The sequence below is a fragment of the Oncorhynchus nerka genome, linkage group LG20 (assembly GCF_034236695.1).
Source record: "Oncorhynchus nerka isolate Pitt River linkage group LG20, Oner_Uvic_2.0, whole genome shotgun sequence".
NCBI classification, from domain to species: Eukaryota; Metazoa; Chordata; class Actinopteri; order Salmoniformes; family Salmonidae; genus Oncorhynchus; species Oncorhynchus nerka.
Window position 1 is genome coordinate 43,975,618 of NC_088415.1, and position 27,131 is coordinate 44,002,748.

The window sequence follows — 27,131 nt, forward strand, 5'->3', positions numbered from 1 at the left end:
CAGTAACAGTTTACACATTTTTTAAAGGTTAATGAAAAATAAAACCCTAATATACCATGATTGGATAGGTATTCAACCTCCCCCCTCAAGATCTGTCAAGGTGTTGGGGATCAAGACTAGACAACAATTTTTAAGTATTTTGAAGCAAATTGAAGTCAAAACTGTAACTCATTCACTGTCTTCTTGGTAAGCAACTCCAGTATAGATTTGGCTTTGTGTTGTAGGTTATTGTCCTGCTGAATGGTGAATTAATCTCCCAGTGTCTTGTGGACAGCATATTGAAGCAGGTTTTGCCTAGGATTTAACCTCTGCTTAGCTACATCCCGTTTCTTTTCATCCTGAAAAACATCCCAGTCTTTGCCAATGTCAAGCATACCCATACTCGTCTGGCTCTCTGGGTGCTAGGAAGCCCTGCAGGTCGGTTATAAGACACCTGCTACAACCTCCGACGAGCCATCACAAGCAAAGAGTTAATACAGGACTAAGATCGAATCCTACTACGCCGACTCTGATGCTCGTCGGATGTGGCAGGGTTTGCAAACTATTGTGGTTTACAAAGGGAATCCCAGCCGTGAGCTGCCTAGTGGCGAGAGCCTACCAGGGGAGTGAAATGCCTTCAATCAACACTGAACCATGCGTGAGCACCAACTGTTCCCGGAAGACTGTGATCACGCTCTCCGTAGCCAATGTGAGTAAGAGCTTTAAACAGGTTAACATTCACAAGGCCGCAAGGCCAGATGGATTACCAGGACACTTACGCAGAGCATGCACTGACCAGCTGGCAAGTGTCTTCACTAACATTTTCAACCTCCCCCTGACCCCGTCTGTAATAACTACATGTTTCAAGCAGACCACCATAGTCCCTGTTCCCAAGAACGCTAAGGTAACCTATCTAAATGACTATCGCCCCGTAGCACTCACGTCTGTAGCCATGAAATGCTTTGAAAGTCTGAGCATGGCTCACATCAACACCATAATCCCAGACACCTTGGACCCACTCCAATTCGCATACCACCCCAACAGATCCACAGATGAGGCAATCTATATTGAACTCCACACTGCCCTCTCCCACCTGGGCAAGACGAACACCTACGTGAGAATGCTGTTCATTGACTACAGCTCAGCGTTCAACACCATAGTGTCCTCCAAGCTCATCAATAAGTGAAGGACCCTGGGACTGAAAAACTCCCTCTGCAACTGGATCCTGGACTTCCTGTCGGGCCGCCCCCAGGTATTGAGGGTAGGCAGCAACACATCCGCCACGCTGACCTTCAACACGGGGAAGCCCCTCAGGGGTACGTGTTTAGTCCCCTTCTGTACTACCTGTTCACCCACGACTGTGTGGCCGCGCACAACTCCCAACACCATCATTATGTTTGCTGACGACATAATTGTGGTCGGCCTGATCCCTGACGATGATGAGACAGCCTATATGGAGGAGGTCAGAGACCTGCCAGGACAACTACCTCTCCCTCAACGTCAGCAAGACAAAGGAGCTGATCATGGACTACAGGAAATGGAGGGCTGAGCACGCCCCCATTCACATTGATGGGGCACTATTGGAGCAGGTTGAGAGTTTAAAGTTCCTGGGTGTCCACATAATGAAGGATCTATCATGGTCCACAACTGCACCATTGATAGGATCTTGACTGGCTGCATCACCGCTTGGTATGGCAACTTCTTGGTATCCGCGCTAAAGAGGGTAGGGCGTACAGCCCAGCACATCACTGGGGCCGAACTCCCTGCCACCCAGGACCTCTATACCAGCCCGTGTCAGAGGAAGGCCCTAAAAATTGTCAGACACCAGCCACACATTTTTTGCAGTTTTGCTTTAGCCTTATTGCAAACAGGATTCATATTTTGGAATATGTTTATTCTGTACATGCTTCCTTCTCATTCTATCATTTAGGGTAGTATTATTGAGTGACAACAATGTTGTTGATCCATCCTCAGTTTTCTCCTACCACAGCCATTAAACTCTGTTTTAAAGTCACCATCGGCCTCATGGTAAAATCCCTGAGCGGTTTCCTTCCTCTCCAGCAACTGAGATAGGAAGGACACATGTATCTTTGTAGTTGTATGGTGTATTGATACACCATCCAAAGTGTATTAATAACTTCACCATGCTCAAATGGATATTCAATGTCAGTTTTTTTTAAAAGCCATCTACCAATAGGTATCCTTCTTTGCGATGCATTGGAAAACCTTCCTGTTCTTTGTGGTTGAAATGTACTGTTCGACTGAGGGGCCTTACAGACAATTGTATGTGTGGAGTACAGAGATGAGGTAGTCATTCAATAATCACGTTTAACAATATTATTGCACACAGAATGAGTCTATGCAATTTTTACTCCTGAACTTATTTAGGTGAGCCCATGCAAGTTAATATTTGCTTATTGACATTTACTGTAAAGGCGACCAAAACACATTACCTTCTTTGTCCTGGTCTCCTCCTGCGGATCCCAGTATTAGTAGTCTTGAGCATTGAGTCAACATCGTAGGAAAGGTGATGGTTATGAATGTAGCCCTATGGAAGATACCAATGTGACAGTAGTCAGGGGTCATGAAGAAAGTCCAGACGTTTTGTCTGTGTATTGGAGGGAGGTCAAGCTTTGACAAGTTTGCAAGAGAAGTGAGAACATTAGCAACTTTGGGTGTCTTTCCAATGCATAACATTACATTTTCCACAACATTTAGCTTATGAATGCCCGAAAGAGTTACCACTTTCGCGAGGTGACTGCAACTGTACTTCACTGAAGCAATAAGCATTTAACCTTTTTTTTTTTTTAAGATTAGGTTATGATTCTTACGTCTTGACAATGCATTTATTTGTATTTTAGAGGAAATACATGACAATTAGTGAGCTGTAAATCATGCACAAAATAAATCAGAAGAGCCAAAATCGTAACGTGTTTAATTAATCAGAATTACAATTATTCATAGAGAAACAATGCAATTTTATGTTCTGAATCAATGTCAATGCTTAAATCACACCAGAATACCATCTTTCGGCCTGGAAAAAAAACAATTCTGATTTGAGTGTAATACCACTTTAAATGCACATTTTGCGAGAGAGGAACTTACTGGTTTAGCAATGTTTTTGCAACTGCATATGTCATACCAGTTTGCAAAACAAACGCCCACCCAATTGATACAAATAATCATGATATAATTCTGCCAGGTAAACCTGGTTTTCAGTTGACATTAAAATGATTAGGTTTGGGGTTATGTCTGTCTACCGAGAAGACAATTGTTATTTCCGCTAACTGGTATACGAAGTGAATGATAGGCAAACCGGCAAACGCGCACACCACACAGACATACAGGGGGAATATTGCGGGAAATGTATTGACAGATATTGTTACGTTTGGGTTTTAAGCCAGTTGTGACTAACTAGGGGTAATGTCAATGTGGATTTGATAGTAGCCGGGAGCTTGGTGTGTGTGATACTTGACAGTCTGCAGAGTTCTCATTCTCAGCCCGAATCCAACCGCGATCGGCCCAGTCTTTTAGTCCTACATAATAATAAAACGCTTGATTGTATTTAAAGGCATTGATGACTCGTTTGCTGTCTAATGGCATGAATTATTGATTGATTACATTTTAGTAGGCTAAATTAAGACATAACGTGCGCTCACAGGTTGATGGATTGATTATACAAGGCTACTACGAGGTGGGTCGAGCAAAAATAATACATTATTTAGGCTATTGCTTGCTAAATGTTTCTGATCAGTGATGGATGAGTTAACAAATAAATGAACCACCACCTCCACTTGCCCAGCCAGAGATCAAGTAAGCAATATACAGACATAAATTCAGTGAAACAAAACCATATTGATTTATCAGTCAAGTCACAGGCATTAGGTCGGGTGTATCACAGGCTACTACCGAGTGAAGAGCAAAATACACTTGTTAGGCCACATAACATGCTTGCAAAATGTTCTAATCAGCGAATATGAGCAAACTAGAATAAAGATTATCACGAGCACTCACCTCAATTTAACTAACATTTTCCCTGACTAATTGTTACCAAATATCTAAAATATTTGGATATCCAATCTGACATTGATTTAGCAAGAGGAGTCCCCCCGCGCAATGGGGCAGTCACAATCAAAACAGTGATGAAATTAACCCACAAGACTGACTTTAAACAATTTGGGAAGTGCATGTATTTTTCATAACTATTTGGTGGGCTGCTCCAATTGGCCTGTTGGAGAACCCTGATATAGACATACATCAGAGGCGGCTGGTGGGGGAGCTATAGGAGGATTCCTCATTGTAGTGGCTGGAATGGAAAAAAGGGAATGGAGTCAAACATGTGGTTTCCATATATTTGTGTTTGATATTGTTCCATTTATTCCATTCCAGCCATTACAATGAGCCCATCCTCCTATAGCTCCTCCCACCAGCCCTCCACTGACATACATGTAACACAGAACAATTACTCTTCCTCGTGTTTCGTGGGAGGACATGCCTTCTTCATCAGTGGTGCTGGCATCGACACCCTCTTCTTGATAACATGCTCCATGTGGGCATGCTCAGATGTGTCCAGGCTGATGTTGTATTTAGCAAGGATCTTCATGATTGGCCTCAGTTTCAGCCACCACGATGTTTTGGGGATGCGGTGCCTGGACAGGACAGCAGAGGGGGGTAGAGAAGCCTTAATAGGAATGTTAGGGATATTTTGGCCCTGTCCAGGAACAACCACTAGCCCTTACCTCTAGACACTTGTGGAGATCTGAAAGGATTGGATAGCAATATGGTGATAACAGGTGCTAGGGTTCATTTCTGGACAAGGCCAATATAAAAAGTGGTCCTTTGTAGCTCAGTTGGTACGGTATGGCGCTTGTAATGACACAGTAGTGGGTTCAATTCCCAGGACCACCCATATGTAAAATGGATGCACACATGACTAAGTCATTTAGGATAAAAGTGTCTGCTAAATGGCAAATATTATATTATTAAAGAATAATCAGCAACTGCCACTTTCAAGTTAAGCGTCATAGATTTTATTTTTGAAAATATGTATGATTTAAAGGATCTTACACAAAGTCTGTCTGTTCCTTCAGCTCAGCAAGAGGCTGGAACGTCAGTGCTCTCTTCTTCATGCCCAGCACACAGGCAGAGTCTGGGGTGTTAGCGAAGATACGACCTGGAGAAAAGGAGAAGAAGATTAACTGTCACAGAGACAGAGATTTAAAAACAAGTATATGAATTTGTGAGGTATAAGCAGGGGTCGTCTCACATGGACAAACGCACGTAACAGAGGATGGTTTCGTAGCATCTGTCTGTCAGATTTTCTACATCACTGATCATTTGGACAAATTACGATTTCACAGGCTTTCAAATTTTGGAAGAGGGGACATTTTGCCCATAGACTTGCCCGAATTATGCAGCGAGAGGGGGGTGGAGCTACCATCGTGCTTCAGCTCCTCATTCTAGTATATTTTCTAAGATGTCTGCTCCCAGAACTTAATCAAGCATCTGACGCAATTATGCAAGATTTTAGTTCTGGGCTTCCGAGATTAAACCAAGGGATACAACGAACACAAAATGTACTATCAATGGACACATTTATTTTTTACATCCTATCTTCTACGTATGTGTACATTACAATTGCCATTAAGACACATGGTCTAATTGGAGACATCCCACAGCCTGTCTGTCTTACCGTGTCTATAGACCTCCTTGAGTTTCTCTGTTATCCACAAAACAGCCTTGGAACCCATCTTGGTGCCAAAGTTCCGGTCGAAAGGTGTTGGGGTGCCGCCCTGGGGAGAGGGAAGGTTGTATTACTGCATCTGAAGTCGACGTGCTGTATGTTCTGGAAAAGCTATAATATTAGGGACACTCTTCTACTTCTAATAGGGTGCCATTTGGGGATGCGGCCTTGTCACTGTTAACAGACCTGTTGCATGTGTCCCAGAACGTTCTTGCGGCAGTCAAAGATGCCCTTGCCCTCCTCAGAGTAGAGGGCGAAGATAAAGTCTGTGGTGTAGTTGGCATTGCAGTTCTCATTCCTGACACACAGAGGAATAATCAAAAGGTGTACAGATGCGTTCTAAACATGAATGTAATGTGTATATACACTGTTGAAGTGGCATGGCAGTTTTGGGGTTTTGGGAAAGGTACAAGCATGGTAGATAATGAAATGAATGAAGGAATGCTTGAATGAACCCCACCTGAGAATCAAACCTCTCTTCACGTCTGTCTTCATCTTCTGCACGAGATGCTCTACGTTCATCTGTAAACCAGAGCCCGTCGGTCAGCACACCTTTGTACCATGTAAACTATATAGAGGCCAGTTTGTACCATGTATACTTTTATGTAGAGGAGAAACTTAAGCCTAGTCCTGGACTAGAAAGTATGTTCAATGAAGATTCTCCACGGACAGCGGCTCTCCAGGAATAGTGTTCATGACTAAGCTTAATCTGTGTCCGGGAAACTGGCCCAAAGATTTTCACAAGCTGACAGACTGGTGTAGTCTATGTATGTGTCTAAAGCTCTCCATGTCATGATAGAGACAGAGAGAGAGAGAGAGAGAGAGAGAGAGAGAGAGAAACTGCAAGAAAGTGTGTATCCTGCTTCAGCTCACCTCCAGGTCTCTAATACCAAATTTGTCCTCATAGATGTATGCAGCATCAGCACCAGCAGCCAGACCTGCCATGGTAGCCAGGTAACCACAGTACCCTCCTGCGGTCTCAATGATGAACACGCGACGCTTGGTGCCTGCTGCTGACTGCTTGATCCTGTCACAGGTCTGAGGGGACAGGGAATAGAGAGGAGACGGGTTAAGAGGGGGAGACTGACAGTTTTACAGCATCAGAGTATGTGAGCTGAGCGGCGCGAGGAGTGGAGCTTGCCCAATTTGTCACTGGAGCGTGGAGCCTTCTCGCCCGCTCCAAGTAGCGCTCACTTCACGAGCTCAGGGTATGCCCGTGCCAGCATTAATTAGTAGTCTACTTGTGTGCTGATATAGCCCCTTGCTATTTTCATAAAGAAACTGATCAAACACAGGTGCTAAATCAAGGTAACTTACAAAGATGAGGACCAAGAGCAAGAGAGGGAGTGTGGTGATGTAGAGTCCACAACTAAAGAATCATAGTGGAATCTGAAAAGACATGTATACTGAAAACATGATGGTGTACTTACTACGTGCACATGCTAAAAGAAAGGAACGAGGCCGATAGAGGTGGTCATTGTAGCAAAGTATTTCTAAACGAAAAATCAGATCTCTTAAACGTTTCGTTCATTTTTGTTCTATTTTCTATACAATAGGCCATAATAGATTTTGTCCCAATAGGCCTGGCATATTCCCACGTTCAATGAGCTTTCCGTTTTGATCGGGTTATTTTGCCTAAAAACTTTTAGGCCTACCTATAGAACAATAAAAAATTAACTCTGCATCTCTGCCTAGCCTGGCAAGAGTGGCCAATAGGGTGTTTATCATCCCCAGTGGCTCTGCAAGTGTTGAGAGGATACTCTCCATCGCATGTGACTGAAGTCACAGACTAAAAATTCATTCAAAAGGCAATAAGTCATTTTTCATTTCATTTGTATTTAATTCTGAGTAAGTCACAGCCTATATGCGTAATTTATAGACTATAATGATTTAATACTGTTTAAATGCTGTGCACTTTATGTCCCTACCAGCCTACAGTTGCACTCGCAAATGCTTCACAATGTTTTTCTTTGTAGGCTAGAGCCTTGAAATAATTGAAATACTATAGCCTAAATAATTCATTTTCGTTCCTTCTTAGGCTCCCTGTCTGGCTCCTGACCTATATAGACTGTTTATATGCGGTTAATATGACATGTAGCCTATTTGAAATGGAGCGCAGGAGCTGATGAGCGGGATTTCCAACCACTCAATGCTCACATTCAGAATATGGAGGTTATGGTTTAGAGTAGACCATGTGCCCTAACTGTTATTGAGCTAGGCCATTAACATCTTTGTTTTTATGGGACAATTTCAAGGACAGCAGCACCTCCCTGTTCCAGTTTAAAACGTTTTCACCCTACTGAACATGACCCAGGTGTTGGTGTTACTTATGGTGATGGTGTGTTCATGTATTACGGTACTGACCACAGTTATGGTGTTGATATGTTACATTTCTGATCACGGTGATGATGTATTACGGTACCGACCGAGGCGGTGGTGTTGATGTATTACAGTACCGACCGAGGCGGTGGTGTTGATGTATTACAGTACAGACCGAGGCGGTGGTGTTGATGTATTACAGTACTGACCGAAAAGATGGTGTTGATGTATTACAGTACTGACCGAGAAGATGGTGTTGATGTATTACAGTACCGACCGAGTCGATGGTGTTGATGTATTACAGTACTGACCGAGGCGATGGTGTTGATGTATTACGGTACCGACCGAGGCTATGGTGTTGATGTATTACAGTACTGACCGAGGCGATGGTGTTGATGTATTGCAGTACTGACCGAGGCGATGGTGTTGATGTATTACAGTACTGACCGAGGCGATGGTGTTGATGTATTACGGTACTGACCGAGGCGATGGTGTTGATGTATTACGGTACTGACCGAGGCGATGGTGTTGATGTATTACCGTACCGACCGAGTCGATGGTGTTGATGTATTACAGTACAGACCGAGGCGATGGTGTTGATGTATTACGGTACTGACCGAGGCGATGGTGTTGATGTATTACGGTACTGACCGAGGCGATGGTGTTGATGTATTACAGTACTGACCGAGAAGATGGTGTTGATGTATTACAGTACCGACCGAGGCGATGGTGTTGATGTATTACGGTACTGACCGAGGTGATGGTGTTGATGTATTACGGTACTGACCGAGGCGATGGTGTTGATGTATTACGGTACTGACCGAGGCTATGGTGTTGATGTATTACGGTACTGACCGAGGCGATGGTGTTGATGTATTACGGTACTGACCGAGGCTATGGTGTTGATGTATTACAGTACTGACCGAGGCGATGGTGTTGATGTATTACGGTACTGACCGAGGCGATGGTGTTGATGTATTACGGTACTGACCGAGGCGATGGTGTTGATGTATTACGGTACTGACCGAGGCGATGGTGTTGATGTATTACGGTACAGACCGAGGCGATGGTGTTGATGTATTACAGTACTGACCGAGGCGATGGTGTTGATGTATTACAGTACTGACCGAGGCGATGGTGTTGATGTATTACAGTACTGACCGAGGCGATGGTGTTGATGTATTACGGTACTGACCGAGGCGATGGTGTTGATGTATTACGGTACAGACCGAGGCGATGGTGTTGATGTATTACAGTACTGACCGAGGCGATGGTGTTGATGTATTACAGTACTGACCGAGAAGATGGTGTTGATGTATTATGGTACTGACCGAGGCGATGGTGTTGATGTATTACGGTACTGACCGAGGCTATGGTGTTGATGTATTACAGTACTGACCGAGGCGATGGTGTTGATGTATTACGGTACTGACCGAGGCGATGGTGTTGATGTATTACAGTACTGACCGAGGCGATGGTGTTGATGTATTACAGTACTGACCGAGAAGATGGTGTTGATGTATTACAGTACCGACCGAGGCGATGGTGTTGATGTATTACGGTACTGACCGAGGTGATGGTGTCGATGTATTACGGTACTGACCGAGGCTATGGTGTTGATGTATTACGGTACTGACCGAGGTGATGGTGTCGATGTATTACGGTACTGACCGAGGCTATGGTGTTGATGTATTACGGTACTGACCGAGGCGATGGTGTTGATGTATTACGGTACTGACCGAGGCGATGGTGTTGATGTATTACAGTACTGACCGAGGCGATGGTGTTGATGTATTACGGTACTGACCGAGGCGATGGTGTTGATGTATTACAGTACTGACCGAGGCGATGGTGTTGATGTATTACGGTACAGACCAAGGCGATGGTGTTGATGTATTACAGTACTGACCGAGGTGATGGTGTTGAGGGCTGTGTCAGCTCCGATACTGAAGTCTGAGCCGGGGACGTTGTTGGAGACAGTGGCGGGGATGACCACCATGGGAATGCACAGCTCTTCATACTTATCTCTGCCCTGCACCAGCTCCAGACCACCCATATACGCCTGGGAGAGGGGACAGGAGGAGAGAGGAGAGGAAAAAGGGGAGGGAAAAGGGGAGGGAAGGAGATGCGAGAAGAGGGAGAAGAGCAGCAGGGGTTATACTACTGAGGTACTGGGCTTATGTGTCTTTTGTAGTTACATGTGAGATCCCACATAGACATTACATTTACATTTGAGTCATTCATCAAATGATCTTATCCATGATGACTTACCTACTTTTAGAACATTGACATAAGACAGCCACACATTAAAGAAGACATGCATGTGATGAGATAATCTTCTGACTCTTACCTCGAACCCTCCAATAATCACCAGAGAGTGGATATTGAACTTAGCGATATTCAAGCTGATTTCCTCAATGTACTCAGAAGGAAGGACTCTTCAAATAAAGGACGATTTAGTTAGTAGTGTGAAATATCAGCGATTTACCGTATCACTGCCCCAAAAATGATTTTACATGTCAAAATGAGTTTTGTGTGCCCCTCAGTTCCACTCCTGCTGACAACACAAATTATTGCACTGTATTCATCCTGCATCCTAATAATCATTCTGAGTAGTACCTCTTGGTGCCCAACTCAGAGCCCCCCTTTCCAGTCCAGCCTGACACTCCAGTCCAGGTGATAGGCTCAATCTGTGGAAGACAACAAAGTCAAGGGGTCAAGGGAGTGAGGTTTCCAGATTCACTGGACAAGAGTTACTGTACCAGGCAGAGGAGGCTGCTGGGAGGAGATATAGGAGGACGGGCTCATTGTAATGACTAGAATGGAATACATGGAACGGAGTCAAACATGTGGTTTCCATATGTTTGATACTGTCCTCCTATAGCTCCTCCTACCAGCCTCTTCTGGTACCAGGCCACACTTATTCTATATTTAGATTAGAGATGACCTGGATCTGTACACACAAAGCATCCAAGAGTGTTGATCTAGGATCAGTTGAGCCTTTTAGATGTTGCATGGACAAAAGGGACCTGATCCTAGGTCAGCACTCCTACTCTGAGACGCTTTATGAATATGGGCCCTGATAAAAAGAGGAGTTTTGGCTGAGAGGAATGGGCTCTGCCTAGTACGCAATGTGTAGTGCAGTGCGTAGGGTGTACATACCTTTCCTTGAGCGAGACCCTCGAACCCGTCATGAACGGCCAACATGTTGTGTCCCTGAATGATGCCGATCCTCACTGCAGAACGCACAGCAGCATTCATACCAGCACACGGAGCACCAATGTTTACTATAGCCACGTTAATGTTGCTCTGAAGAGGAGGAGAGGAGAGGTGACAAGAAGAGAATGGTGATACATTGCTGTCAGTGCCAGAGTCGTGACTAATTGAACTAAACTCATGTGTTCATTATGTAGCTGTTGTTCCCCACCTTGGTATCTGGAGGGTTGATGTGGGCCAGCATCTTGTATGTGTTCCAGTTGTTTTCAAAGCTCCTGGACACGGCCAACAAAACAGTGATGTGTTAGTAGACTGCGATACAGTTCATATGTGACATCCGAGTGAGTAGTTTCAGTAATAGTGAAGCCATTGTAAGAGTGGTAAAAGTAGGCTAGTGTTCTTACTTTCCTCTGAGCTTGATAGCATCCTCCCATCTCTTCTCAGCCATGGCAGTAGTCACATCCTTAGTCTGGGGGGGGGGAATCATTGATGCAAATTTACATAGAAGTTGAATCATCTGCCATCTCAGTCCATGTTTTTCTCTGCCATATAATAATCAAAACCCTTTAGTAGTCAATTAAATTCTTGTTGAAATGACAGCAAAAGTGTTCAGATCTATGATGAACCCATTTGAATGGCACACATACAACAGTTGATGTGGCTTAGTGACTGATACTGACCACTTGGACACACTCCATGAGGGGCAGCCTGACGGCCTGGTTACCGGACAGACTGACCACACAGGCCGGAGTCTCTGGAGTGGCCTCCAACAGGGCCATCACAGCCTCCACACCCATTCTGCTGCCCTAGGGGAGAACACACACCAGGGTTAGACACACACATCACGGTCAAACACAATCACGACACACCGTAGCTAGATACACACAAAGACACACCAACAGAGCCAGGACCACCTCCACACCCATCCTGCTGCCATGGGGAGGAGGGAGAACACACACACATCACACATTTAGACATGCTCATACGCACAGAGACAGAGAGAGAGAGAGACCTACCAGGATTCTGTCGAAGGCTGAGGGAGTGCCGCCTCTCTGCACGTGTCCCAGGACAGTGGTACGGGTGTCAAAGCCCAAATTCTTCTCCACCAGCTACAAATGTAAGAAGCACACACAAAGAGCTGTTAACAACTGTCAGTTTAACCGTATTCAACCATGACAATGCAGTAGAATCTTAGCACTTTAACTCTGAGGTATTATTTGGGAAATCGGCCCTATTGTGGGCTAAAATATGCTGACACATTGTTCTGTCAGTTTTATAGTCTTTTAAGTAATATTTAATGTGTTAATTGTGTAGCCGTTGTCCCCCCTTGGTATCTGGAGGGTTGTTGTGGGCTAGCATCTTGTGTGTCTTCCAGTTGTTTTCAAAGCCATCTTTTTGTGTGTTGCCTTCTTGATGCTGGAGTGTTTACGGACATATTCAACCTCTCCCTATCCCAGGCTTTTGTCCCCACTTGCTTCAAGATATCCACCATTGTTCCTGTACCCATGCAAGCTAGGGTAATTGAACTAAATAACTATCGCCCCGTAGCACTCACTTCTGTCATCATGAAGTGCTTTAAAAGGCTAGTCAAGGATCATATCACCTCCACCTTACCCAACACCCTAGACCCACTACAATTTGCATACCGCCCAACAGATCCGCGGACGACGCTATCGCCGTTGCACAGCACACTGCCCTATCCCACCTGGACAAAAGGGATACCTATGTGAGAATGCTGTTCATCGACTACAGCGCTGCCTTCAACACCATAGTGCCCTCCAAGCTCATCACTATGCTCAGGGCCCTGGGTCTGAACTCTGCCCTGTGCAACAGGGTCCTAGACTTCCTGACGTACCGACCCCTAGGTGGTGAGGTTAGGCAACAACACCTATGCCACGCTGATCCTCAACACAGGGGCCCAACAGAGGTGTGTGCTCAGACCCCTCCTATACTCCCTGTTCACCCATGACTGCATGGCTTCGCACGACTCTAACTCAATCATCAAATTTGCTGACGACATTAGCGGTAGGCCTGATTACCAACAACAACGAGACAGCCTACAGGGGAGGAGGTTAGAGCCCTGGCGGAGTGGTGCCAGGAAAAGCCATCCACATCAACAGGGAGCAGTGGAGAGGGTCAAAAGCTTCAAGTTCCTTGGCGTGCACATCACTGAGGACCTGGAAACGTTTAGTTGTTGCAGAAATTGACCCACTACGCTGTTTATTTTCTGCATCTATGTAAAAATTGTAATAAAAAATATTGTTTTACGGTTAGGAATGTTTCTTAACGTTAAGGCTCCCAATTTCAATCAAACGTTTTAACAGTCACACACCTAGCCCTTCACAAACTTTGACAGATGCACCATTGACAGCATTCTGCCGGGCTGCAACACCGCCCTGTTACGGTAACTGCACCACCTTCAACCGCATGGCTCTCTAGAGGGTGGTGCGGTCAGCCTAATACATCACCGGGGGCACGCTGCCTGCCCATGAAGATCATTAAGGACCTCAGCCACTGAAGCCACGGTATGTTCACTCTGCTACCACCTAGCAGACAGAGACGGTACAGGTGCATCAGAGCCGGGACGAGAGACTAAGAAACTGCTTCTATACCAGGCCATCAGACTGTTGAACAGCCATCACTAACTGGCTACCTGCCAGACACTCAGCCCTGCACCGTGAGACTAATGCCTCATGTATAGAGTCAGTGAACGCTGGTCACCTCATATTCAGTTTATATAATGTTGTTTACTCACTGTGTATGTACAGTGCATTCGGAAAGTATTCAAACCCCTTAACTTTTTCCACATTTGTTACATTACAGCCTTACTCTAAAATGGATGAAATAAAATAAAATTCCTAATCAATCTACACACAAAACTCCCCAAAGATGAAAACAGATTTGACATTTTAGCTAAATTTATTAAAAATAAAAAACAGAAATACCTTATTTAGATGAGTTTTCAGACCCTTTGCTATGAGACTTGAAATTGAGCTCAGGTGCATCCAGTTTCCATTGATCATCCTTGAGATGTCTCTACTTGATTGGAGTCCACGTGTGGTAAATTCAGTTGATTGGACATGATTTGGAAAGGCACACCAATTTATAAAAGGTCCCATAGTTGACAGAACATGTCAGAGCAAAAACCAAGCCACGAGGTCAAATGAATTGCCTGTAGAGCTCCGAGACAGGATTGTGTCGTGGCACAGATCTGAGGAAGGGTACCAAAACATTTCTGCAGTATTGAAAGGTCCCAAGAACACAGTGGCCTCCATCATTCTTAAATGGAAGAGGTTTGGAATCCCCAAGACTGGTCGCCTGGCCAAACTGAGCAATCGAGGGAGAAGAGCATTGGTCAGGGAGGTAACCAAGAACTCGGTCACTATGTCAGAGCTCCAGAGTTCCTCTGTGGAGATGGGAGAACCTTCCAGAAGGACAACCATCTCTGCAGCACTCCACCAGTGGTACAGTGGACAGACGGAAGCCACTCCTCAGTAAAAGGCACATGACAGCCCGCTTGGAGTTTGCCAAAATGCACCTAAAGGACTCTCAGACCATGATAAACAAGATTCTCTGGTCTAATGAAACCAAGATTGAACTCTTTGGCCTGAATGCCAAGCGTCACATCTGGAGGAAACCTGGCACCATCCCTACGGTGAAGCATGGTGGTGGCAGCTTTATGCTGTGGGGATGTTTTTCAGCGGCAGGGACTGGGAGACTAGTCAGGATCGAGGGAAAGATGAACCGAGCAAACTACAGAGAGATCCCTGATAAAAACCTGCTCCAGAGTACTCAGGACCTCAGACTGGGGAGAAGGTTAATCTTCAAACAGGACAACAACCTTAAGCACACAGCAAAGACAACACAGGAGTGGCTTCGGGACAAGTCTCTGAATGTCATTGAGTGGCCCAGCCAGAGCCCAGACTTGAACCTGATCGAACATCTCTGGAGTGTCATGACTCTCCTGGTCGAGGATCCAAGGCCTCAGATCAGCTTGGCAAATGAACGACAGAGAGACGGGGGGCTTGGCCAGTTTTATGACACTTTCACACCCTGTAGTGAATCAAGTTATAGTTATAGTTCTGGCTTTCTAGTAGCAAGATTGGAATTACTTTGTTAGAGAGAAGATTTTGTAACGTAACAAAATGTGGAAAAAGTGAAGGGGTCTGATACTTTCCAAAGGCAAATCAAATCAAATGTATTTATAAAGCCCTTCTTACATCAACTGATATCTCAAAGTGCTGTACAGAAACCCAGCCTAAAACCCCAAACAGCAAGCAATGCAGGTGTAGAAGCACGGTGGTTAGGAAAAACTCCCTAGAAAGGCCAAAACCTAGGAAGAAACCTAGAGAGAAACCAGGCTATGAATAGTGGCCAGTCTTCTTCTGGCTGTGCCGGGTGGAGATTATAATAGAACATGGCCAAGATGTTCAAATGTTCATAGATGACCAGCAGGGTCAAATAATTGTCGATGGTGCAACAGGTCAGCACCTCAGGAGTAAATGTCAGTTGGCTTTTCATAGCCGAACATTCAGAGTATCTCTACCGCTCCTTCTGTCTCTAGAGAGTTGAGAACAGCAGGTCTGGGACAGGTAGAACGTCCGGTGAACTGGTCAGGGTTCCATTGCCGCAGGCAGAACAGTTGAAACGGGAGCAGCAGCAACTCTTCTCATCCTAATACTATTACTGTACGTACCATTTCCTTTTCCAAATGATATACTGTCTATACACATCACGTATTTATATTCTGGATTCTCACACATGCTCACTCTAATATATCTCCGTGGATTGTTACAGTGGGGCTTGCATCATAATTTGCAAATTAATTCATTAAAAATCCTATCATGTGATTTTCTGGATTTTTTTTCTCATTTTGTCTGTCATAGTTGAAGTGTACCTATAATGAAAATTACAGGCCTCTCTCATCTTTTTAAGTGGGAGAACTTGCACAATTGGTGGCTGACTAAATACTTTTTTGCAGGAATTGTATTGTATTTGCGAGATATTCTACTGCACTTTTGGAGCTAGTAACATAAGCATTTCTCTGCAGCTGTTAAAAACACCTGAAAATCTGTGTACGTGAACAATTAACTTTGATTTGAATCCCCAAGACTGGTCGCCGGTTGGTGGATGGAGCAACACTAAAAGAGGTCCTAAAATAACAATCAAACAAACTCATTTCAACTGCGAGATACAGTAATATGAGGGAGAGCTTGCCTTCTTGATGTCTTCAGAGCTAATGGGGTTTCCAGCTCTGTCCATAGCTCCCTCAGCCACAATAATCACATTCAGACGAGATCCTCTGGCTCGTTGCTGTCAGAGACCAAAGACACAAGATGTCAGCCTGATGATTAGGTACCAACGATGGAAACCGATGAGTGGGATTAAAAATTCTGTTGTAATGTGTGTTTAAAAAGTAATTCAATATGGATAAAGGAATCGTTCAGGTCAGAAGTCAGTCTGTCTGTGCATGTAAACCTACATCAGCCAGTCTTCTGCACAGATGCCCCTCCCATCCCTCATCTGGGGGCATCTCTGGGATGAACACCCAGTCAGCACCGCAGGCCAGAGCAGTCACCAGGGCCAGGTAGCCACAGTGTCTACCCATCACCTCCAGGATGAAGGTCCTCTGGTGACTGAGGAGAACAACAGAATAACCATCTTTGTTATAAACCAGGTTCAGAGGAGAAAACTGAAACAGGGTGTGTGAGCGACATAGTGCTGAGTGATTAACCAAAATGTATTTTTGTTGTTGTTAGTAAACAAAGACATAAAAAGAAACGTTTTTGAACAGCTACTCATTCAAAAGGTTTTTCTTTATTTTTTACTATTTTCTACATTGGAGAATAATAGTGAAGACATCAAAACTAAGAAATAATACATATTGAATCATGTAGTCCATATTATGGCAAGAACAGCTCAAATAAGCAAAGACAAATGACAGTCCATCATAACTTTAAGACATGAAGGTCAGTCAATACGGAAAACTTCAAGAACTTTGAAAGTTTTTTCAATTGCAGTCGCATAAACCATCAAGAGCTATGATGAAACTGTCTCTCAAGAGGACCGCCACAGGAATGGAAGACCCAGAGTTAGCTCTGCTGCAGAGAATAAGTTCATTACAGTTGCAAGCCTCAGAAATTGCAGCCCAAATAAATGTTTCACAGAGTTCAAGTAACAGCCACACATCTCCACATCAACTGTTCAGAGTTGACTGTGTGAAACAGGCCTTCATGGTCAAATTCCTGCAAAGAAACCACTACTAATGGACACCAATAATAAGAAGAGACTTGCTTGGGCCAATAAACACGAGCAATGGACATTTGTCATTTATTTAGAATTCAAGGCACACTTAACCAGCATGGCTACCACTGCATTCTGCAGCGATATGCCATCCCATCTGATTTGCGCTTAGTGGGACTATGATTTGTTTTTCAACAGGACAATGACCCAACACACACCTCCAGGCTGTGTAAGGGCTATTTGACCAAGGAGAGTGATGGAGTGCTGCATCAGATGATCTGGTCTCCACAATCACCAGACCTCAAACAAATTGAGATGGTTTGGGATGAGTTGGACCACAGAGTGAAGGAAAAGCAGCCAACAAGTGCTCAGCATATGTGGGAGCTCCTTCAAGACAGGTGAAGCTGGTTGATAGAATGCCAAGAGTGTGCAAAGCTGTCATCAAGGCAAAGGGTGGCTATTTGAAGAACATCAAATATTAAATATGCTTTATTTAACACTTTTTTGGTTACCGTGTTATTTCATAGTTTTGATGTCTTCACTATTATTCTACAATTTAGAAAATAAAGAAAAACCCGAGTAGTTGTTCTAAAGCTTTTGACCTGTAGTGTAAGTTCAAGTATTTTAATTCCGTTTAGTTCTGGGTTTTTTTGTGAGCCCAACGGTGTCATTTGCTCTAGAGAGAAATCAAATCATTCACGAAAGAAATCAAGTCAAGAACTATGTGAGATGCTGGGCTGAAAGGAGTTGTAGTTTTCATTAAGCAAATATTCAACCTAGTTCAGTACAGAAACATGGTAATTAACTACCATGACCATAATCCATTGCCCCTGTTCTTTCCGGCTGGAACAGAGACGGATACACTCTTATGCCTGCTAAATTAGGTTAGATACACACCGACCGCATGAGAGAGGAATGTACACAACAGAACAATGAGAGGGATAGAGGCAGTTCGTGAAAGTATGCCTTGGCTGATCTACTTTGAATAACAGGTCAAACAATTTAGTCAGACAGCTCTGCAGCATAAATAGGATGACTAACAGTACAGAGATAACGTTAGATGTCTGGCTGGCTGGCTGGCTGCTACTGCCTTAGCAGAGATGAGATGATGACTAACAGTACAGAGATAATGTTAGATGGATGTCTGGCTGGCTGGCTGCTACTGCCTTAGCAGAGATGAGATGATGACTAACAGTACAGAGATAACGTTAGATGGATGTCTGGCTGGCTGGCTGCTACTGCCTCAGCAGAGATGAGATGATGACTAACAGTACAGAGATAACATTAGATGGATGTCTGGCTGGCTGGCTGCTACTGCCTTAGCAGAGATGAGATGATGACTAACAGTACAGAGATAACGTTAGATGGATGTCTGGCTGGCTGGCTGCTACTGCCTCAGCAGAGATGAGATGATGACTAACAGTACAGAGATAACATTAGATGGATGTCTGGCTGGCTGGCTGCTACTGCCTCAGCAGAGATGAGATGATGATTAACAGTACAGAGATAACGTTAGATGGATGTCTGGCTGGCTGGCTGCTACTGCCTCAGCAGAGATGAGATGATGACTATAAAGAATACAAAAATTTAAGTCATCAAATAAAAAAAGTTATATACACAAATGAAATATTTCATTATTTCATAGTAATTTCCTCTTTTTCTATTGATTTATACCCAATGCACCTGACAGAGACAATGGAATATTTTCTATGTTTTAGCAATTGAAAAAGATCTAAAATCATTTTGTCATTGTTTCATAATGCATTTAGTGTTTGAAAAAATGATTGCAACGGAAATCGAAAACCATGAGTATTTTTAAAATAATCCAACTGAAACCGAACCAACCTTTAAAAAGCACTAATCGCTCAGCACTAGATTGTGCATGCGTGTGTGTCAGGCTGCCGTTTATGGAGTGTGTCCAAGTTGTTACTTCCAGTAATTAAGCCCATCAACTGTGTGTGTGTCTGCTTGTGTTGTGTGCGCACAGTTGCAAATTTGTGTGACAGTGATGACCTCTCCTTACCTCTGTGCGGTAGTGGTGATGGCATCCACCACCTCTATGATGCGGTGCAGAGCAGAGTCAGTCCCGATGGTCATGTCTGTCCCACAGAAGTCGTTGTCGATAGAACCCACCATGCCTACGATGTTCAGGTGGCACGATTTCCGGGCTTCGTCATCTGTAATTTTACCTGGAGAGCAAAGCATGGTAACAAAGTAGTCAGTCATACACTGTCAGTCAAACACAGCAGCCGTTTCACCAATGTAACCAGACCTGGGCTTAAATAGTATACGGTTGAAGTCAGAAGTTTACCTACACCACACCAAATACATTTAAACTCAGTTTTTCACAATTCCTGACATTTAATCCAAGTACAAATTCCCTGTCTAAGGTCAGTTAGGATCACCACTTTATTTTGAGAATGTGAAATGTCAGAATAATAGTAGAGAGAATCATTTATTTCAGCTTTTATAGTCTTTCATCACATTCCCAGTGGGTCAGAAGTTTACATGCACTCAATTAGTATTTGGTAGCATTGCCTTTAAATTGTTTAACTTGGGTCAAACGTTTTGGGTAGGCTTCCACAGGCTGCTCACAATAAGTTGGGTGAATTTTGGCCCATACCTCCTGACAAAGCTGGTGTAACTGAGTCAGGTTTGTAGGCCTCCTTGCTCGCACATGCTTTTTCAGTTCTGCCCACACATTTTCTACAGGTTTGAGGTCAAAGCTTTGTGATGGCCACTCCAATACCTTGACTTTGTTGTCCTTAAGCCATTTTGCCACAACTTTGGAAGTATGCTTGACATGTTGCTTCAATATATCCACATAATTTTCCTACCTCATGATGCCATCTATTTTGTGAAGTGCACCAGTCCCTCCTGCAGCAAAGCACCACCACAACATGATGCTGCCACCCCCGTGCCTCACGGTTGGGATGGTGTTTTTTGGCTTGCAAGCCTCCCCCTTTTTCCTCCAAACATAACAATGGTCATTATGGCCAAACAGTTCTATTTTTTGTTTCATCAGACCAGAGGACATTTCTCCAAAAAGTATGATCTTTGTCCCCATGTGCAGTTGCAAACCGTAGTCTGGATTTTTTATGGCGGTTTTAGAGCAGTTCATACTTGTGTACTATTGTTTGTACATATGAACGTGGTACCTTCAGGTGTTTGGAAATTGCTCCCAAGGATGAACCAGACTTATGGAGGTCTACAATTTATTTTCTGAGGTCTTGGCTGATTTCTTTTGATTTTCCCCTGATGTCAAGCAAAGAGGCACTGAGTTTGAAGGTAGACCTTGAAATACATCCAACGGTACACCTCCAATTGACTCAAATTATGTAAATTAGCAGTGTCTAAAGCCATGACATAATTTTCTGGAATTTTCCAAGCTGTTTAAAGACACAGTCAACTTAGTGTATGTAAACTTTTGACCCACTGGAATTGTGATACAGTGAATTATAAGTTAAATAATGTGTCTGTAAACAGTTGCTGTAAAAATTACTTGTGTCATGCACAAAGTAGATGTCCTAACCGACTTGCCAAAACTATAGTTTGTTAACAAAAATTTGTGGAGTCGTTGAAAAACGAGTTTTAATGACTCCAACCTAAGTGTATGTAAACTTCCGACTTCAACTCTATGTTTTCTTTCAAATACTTTCATTGTGCTTGATTGAGTTTTCCTGGCACCATGGAACCAATGGAATAGCCTAAAAAGTGCAAACTTGCCAATTTGTCCCTCCAGGCAGACTCAATGAAACGCTCAAAGAATTTTGGAAGAAAACAAATACTATTTGAACCCATGTCTGGAATACACTAAAAGTTCTTAGGGCTTTCCTATGGTTCCCGGGGTTCGGGGGCTCAGTCTTACCGGCTTTGACCAGGTCGACCAGCAGAGTGGCCCACTCCTTCCTGAACTGGTTAGCTCCAGTCAAGCTACCGTCACCCCCAATCACACACAGGTTGGTGATGCCCAGCTTGACCAGGTTCAGGGCAGCCTTCATGCGGCCCTCCCTGGCTCTAAAGTCCATGCAGCGGGCACTGCCGATGACTGTGCCACCCTGGTAGAGAGAGACTCATAGAATTAGAAGAAATAATGGACAAAGTTGTGGACTGCAATTTGGTGGAGCCTGTTAAAACTCATTGAAGACCCAGATGGCCGAAACAACAGTGTATTTAAACTTTTCTAAACGTGATCTTTAGTGATGCATGTGAATCTTGCATCTTGTCTGCAGCTCAACTCTAGGTCGGTTTGAGCACTGAGAATATGTCAGGCCATCATGAAAGAGAGGCAGCTCTGTAATCACACCCTGCTGGGATCTTTCCATGGTGTCTGGCCACATCCAAACTCAACTTAAACACCCTGTGTACGTGGAGGTCAGCGTGTATTACTGGAGCCGACCCCTGCTCTCCCTTAGTTACAGTAGGCATTGTCTATCTATCTATGAACACATTTGGTTGTGTGTTTGTATCGGTCTCTAATATTAAAATAAACCAGTACTCTTGGTTTCTTGTCATTCATTTACTGTAATACCCTCTCTAGACAATGACAGCTTATGACAGTTGTGTACTGTATTGGCATCAGTGCTTGTGAGTGTGTGATAACAGGACTCACCAGTTGCAGCATCATGGACACACTCTCCCAGGTGGCCAGTTTGATGTTGTCTCCTCCATCCACCAGACCCTGGTAACCCTGCACACATCATCAACACAAATACAAACTCCATTATCATCTGAAATGGGAGACAACACCATGCTACTGCAGCCACACAACTTCTCTCTCAATGTGGGTTGTGATAGAATCCATTTGGGGGGGGGGGTATTTCTTAAAACTTCAGTCAGATAAATCACAATGGTAATCAGGATCAAATGGATAGTAAGAGGCCTCTATGGGTAATGATATAGGCAACACATTATCGAGTGAATAAACTTGGATAACAGAACTGTGATTCTACTGTATGACTTTACCTCATGAACAAAGTAGACCTTGGCTCCGGTGTAGATACCAACTCTGACTGTGGCCCTCACGGCGCGTTCATACCTGATAGTCACAGATAGACAGACAAACGTGGGTTTACAGGATTGACTGAAGGCTTATACGTGCGTATAACAAGTTATAAAATGCAATGCACAATAACGAGCTGCTTGTCAAAGCCAAACTGTGACATACACAGGGCCACATCTCACAGTGGCAGTACAGTAGTTATGGCGTAAAACAACCCGTTTAACAAATGCTAACATTAAGACTAAATCAAGTTTACATTTGGATTTCAGCATCGTCATCATCAAACACATTAATATGACTTTTATAGCCCCTAAGTGGCTTGATACCCATATATCGATGCTTTATACACATATTTAATGTGTATCAGCATTGACATATGGGTATCAAGTCCCTTGACATTTGTGTTTTGTGCTCAAGAGTATTTTGGCTACAACATCCGCCTGACACTTCCAAAATGGCTCATAAACTTATTTTCAGAATTGGAATAGAGAGGTGTCATGTCTGTAAACAGATCTGTAGACTGTACTCTATCTTCTCTCCATGTTCAGAACACTAAAGGCCAAGATGTGCGGGTGCGTGTTGTGATTGGTTGGTTGGTAGACAAGCATGGTACGGGACCGTCTCTTGTTACAGTAGAGCAGCTGAGAGAAGAGCGTGGCCATATCCTTCATACCGTGACGTTCCACAAAAAAAGGTCAGAGGGTCTAAAATTAACACCAAATTAGAGGGGGAGACGGACGGGGAATAGGCGGGAGATAAGTGGCTTAGAGAAAAGGTTATGGGACACATTTGGAATCATATATCTAGCAATGGTTTTCATTTTTTATTTAACCTTTATTTAACCTTTATTTAACTAGGCAAGTCAGTTAAAGAACAAATGCTTATTTACAATGATGAAACAGCTAGACAAACATCAGTCATAATAATAATGTTTAATAGCCACTACACCCTATACCTAGCCGCACTGGCAATGTCTCTTGCAACAACTTAGTAGAGATCTGTCCAAATAAATATAATGTAATGGTATTTACTGGTGGGCCAGCTAAGGTATTATGTGAATTTAAAGTATAAACACAGTCAGCACTACTGAAATGTAGTTATATGACATTGCCAGTAAACTACAGTCTCATTTTACTCTACTTGTATTTGTCTCTCAACAATCATGGAGTAGTACACAAATTCGAAGCATAAGTTATGCAACTTGAAGATAAGAAGTGTACTCTGCTAGGGAAAGATGCAGGTCAACAATGTTTGTGCAGATATTGCCAATTTGAGATCCTGGTCAAGTTGGGAAGTTAAGTTATCTGTATCGGGTGTCAGCCTAAAAAGTCCCGTTGCTCTAAGGGTTCAGGAAAGCTATCACGCTGTACTCATCACGCTGTACTCATCACGTTGTCCTCACTGCCCTGCCAGCCACAGTAAAGATACACCTAAAAGCTAAAGACATTCATCAACTCCTGACACCTGGCCTCTGGGACTAAGTGATCATGAAGACACATCATTCCAGAATCTAACTGGCATAACTGATCGCTCAGTTGCCCAAATCTTCTTTGGCTGCTTTTAGCTTGCTTTGGATGTTCTTCAGAGATAACTCCAGCCCTAACTCAATAATTCAACTCGGGGTGTTGGGTTAATATGAACTGTGATGATTTGATTTCACCTACAGAGCTGGAGGTCCTCACAGTCAAACCCAGACTATTGCAGTACTAACACTGACACACACAAAAAACCTCCACACACAGTTACAGGCACACAAAACAGTTACAGGCACACACACACACACACTGCCTTTCTGACGTCACACACACTTCTTACCTTGGGCATCACCACCAGACGTCAGCACGGCTATAGACCGGCCGATGCCCATCTTGGTTGGATCCATGCTTGTATGTGACATGGTGTCCACAGGGCTCCACACCAACTAGGTGGTGGCACTAAGGAAGGAAAGGAAAAGGATAGATTGGCTGCTACCCTGTTTCTCAAGAGAGAATGGTAAGGCCACTGGCTTTATAAGGACTCTGCCCCATAGCCCTGCCCCCGAATCTCTCTCAAACACGCACACACACACAGCCTTGTTTAACTGACCACACAATTCAGTCCCATTCAAAATCCTACTTTCCCTCACACCTAACCTATTCCTAACCCTAGCTCCTATAACCCTAACTTTTACCCTCTATAAATAACATTTGACCTTGCGAGGACTGAAAAATGTCTCCAGTTGGTCAATTTTTGTTTGTTTACTATTCTGGTCCCCACAAGTATAGTTAAACACATCCACACACACACACCTCATGACTGAACTAAATATACATCACAGTGACTGTCACCTCCTAGAGGGCACATTAACAGAACATATGATAGAATGTAGGCTACATTTAAACATGCTTGAGGGATTAAAATGTGAACATTTAAAACCAATAAATTATAAGACATTCATCTCTGAGACCAGAGACCTTGAAGGGTCCCTGTGTTCAAAAAGATATAACAAATGTGACTCTACCCACATCAGGATACTGCTAGTAGACTGCATGTCTGTTATGTTTTGGTACACCCAGCACAGATGATATGAGAAAACCATGATAACATAGAAACTGTAAGTCACCATTAAGTCAAAATTGACATCGGGACCTGGCTTATGCATATCAAAGTGACGACAATGGCCGTAGCCTAGGAGTTGGCAAGACACACAAACAGATCTGGGACCGGGATAGACAAGCCCACCTGCATGAATGTGGCAATCAAAAGACACGGGCCACAGACAGTGTGCTGGGTCATCTCTACCTCCTGTCTACGTGTCCTTTACTTAACCTGCTGCTTCAGAAACAGACAGGGTACATTTCAGATAACCAGCAGTAGAGAATTGCTTACGTGATCATCATGTGTTCCTCATCCAGTATGTTTTACATATACTATAGTCTTGTTGGTCTCCACCACCCCCAGTGTCAGAGATACAGTGGCTGTGGTAAGAGATGACTTGCTTCCTGAAAACACTGTCTTTAAAGTAACTGTCCAGTGTTTCCAGATTTCTGTTAAATATGACCTATAATTAATTACAATATGCATTAAATTGTTTTCCTTCCAAAAATGTTTTAATTAAGTATGTTCAAAAGCAGCCTTTATGTGTTGGAATGGTGTGGGCGTACCCCAACGGCATAATGTGTGGGCGGTATACCAGCCATTAAAAATATTCATGCGAGTAGACCTCTAACAATGAACGTAGCCTTAAGATGCTTTTGGGAAACCGTGCCCAGTTTGACATACACGTTTGAAAAAAATAGTTTGAACCCTTTTTCTCTCCAATGTATGCTTTGGCCACAAATACAAGTATAGGACGAGTCATCGACATTATGAGGATGAGTTAACATAATATACACTATTAAAAGTGAGATTTTCACTAGACAGATACTTTAATTTGAGTATGGCCCAGTAGAAATTCAGGGAATGTGAAAGTTATTTGTCAATCACCAGTAGACACACATTATAAATTGTAATCTGTTATGAGGTTGTGGGGCAGAAAAATTCAGATGAAGACACACGAAATCTTTTAACATGCCAAGCGGAACAGTTGCCAAAGCCAATGGTATGCGCTACAGGTCGCGTTCTACATTGCAGTCGCACACTAAATCTCCCAAATACTTTCGTTGTGCTTTACATGCTACTAACTGAATCAATATATGACTGCAATGTAGACTGCAACGTAGATGACGTAACATTAAATAATTGGTAAATGTGTGTCGCGTGACTACTTTACAGGTGTCTGGTGTGTGATGTCTGGAACGCGACCCTAGTCTTGCTCTTCTTCAGAAGTGGTAGCACAGGCCAGGGTATTCATCTGTTATGCGGTATAGCCCAGTTAAAGGGAATGTCATACATACTCCCCCGCTAAAGGCTTCAGATTCCAGATGGCAATTTCATACACAGCGCTAGAGTCAGTTGACACAGAGGGCTGGATTCAATTAAGGTTATAGCTCGATTGAAATGTAAAGGCAATGATCCCGCCTTCGTGGACTGCATTCACGGTAAAAGCAGCGTCGGCTCAATCTGAAATTACCTTGACATTTTAACGCGGCTCTTCTTGGTCGTCATTGTAAATACGACTGGTTAAAAAAATGAAGAGACACTAGTCTGGCTCTGCGAGATTGCTGTAGTTGATTGACACTGTGCATCAGAACCTAAAAAGCAGTCTGGCTCTGCGAGATTGCTGTAGTTGACACTGTGCATCAGAACCTAAAAAAAACGATATTTCAGTAAGTATAGTTTCCAACGGGGCTTCACGACCATGTCATAATAAAACTCACAAAACATGCATAGTACGAGTTTTACACGCTCTGAAATCTACACAATCTGATTTCGGCCTCATTTCTTTAGTGTTTAACACGAAACAATGCTGACATCGATATTGACCCAGTTTTATGAAAAATCGAATCAAATCTACATATTCCCCTCATCATTTCCAGAAGATAATTTAATTTAAATATTTGTAACATTGATCAAGCCACAAACTCCAAATAGTGTCCAAATGGGTTCAGTAGTCTAGAAAATATCAACATTGATTTGACAATTCATTTTCCTTGTTTGATTCGAATGAAACACTTTTAATGTCACATTCTTGGATACTGTAAATACGGG

The 27,131-nt window shown here is 43.5% G+C and overlaps 1 protein-coding gene across 2 annotated transcripts; it reads right to left on the minus strand.

The window, feature by feature from the left end:
* Window positions 1–2,897: 2,897 nt before the first annotated feature.
* On the minus strand, window positions 2,898–24,494 carry LOC115102656 (ATP-dependent 6-phosphofructokinase, muscle type-like). Of its 2 annotated transcripts, XM_065005534.1 has the most exons (21): window positions 24,311–24,494; window positions 22,466–22,538; window positions 22,113–22,190; window positions 21,369–21,558; window positions 19,524–19,689; window positions 16,740–16,893; window positions 16,475–16,570; window positions 12,274–12,366; window positions 11,938–12,063; window positions 11,662–11,726; window positions 11,469–11,532; window positions 11,204–11,350; window positions 10,661–10,731; window positions 10,392–10,479; window positions 9,951–10,103; window positions 6,596–6,760; window positions 6,183–6,244; window positions 5,909–6,020; window positions 5,672–5,771; window positions 5,047–5,152; window positions 2,898–4,628 (listed from the first exon to the last, which is right to left on the minus strand). In XM_065005534.1, the coding sequence occupies exons 1-21, from the start codon at window positions 24,397–24,399 to the stop codon at window positions 4,442–4,444; spliced, it is 2,385 nt and encodes a 794-aa protein (XP_064861606.1). In that variant the 5' UTR covers window positions 24,400–24,494; the 3' UTR covers window positions 2,898–4,441. The 2 variants fall into 2 exon arrangements, with proteins under 2 accessions (XP_064861606.1, XP_029478677.2); XM_029622817.2 differs by lacking the exon at window positions 24,311–24,494 and having other exon boundaries at window positions 22,466–22,536.
* Between the last annotated feature and the right edge of the window lie 2,637 nt (window positions 24,495–27,131).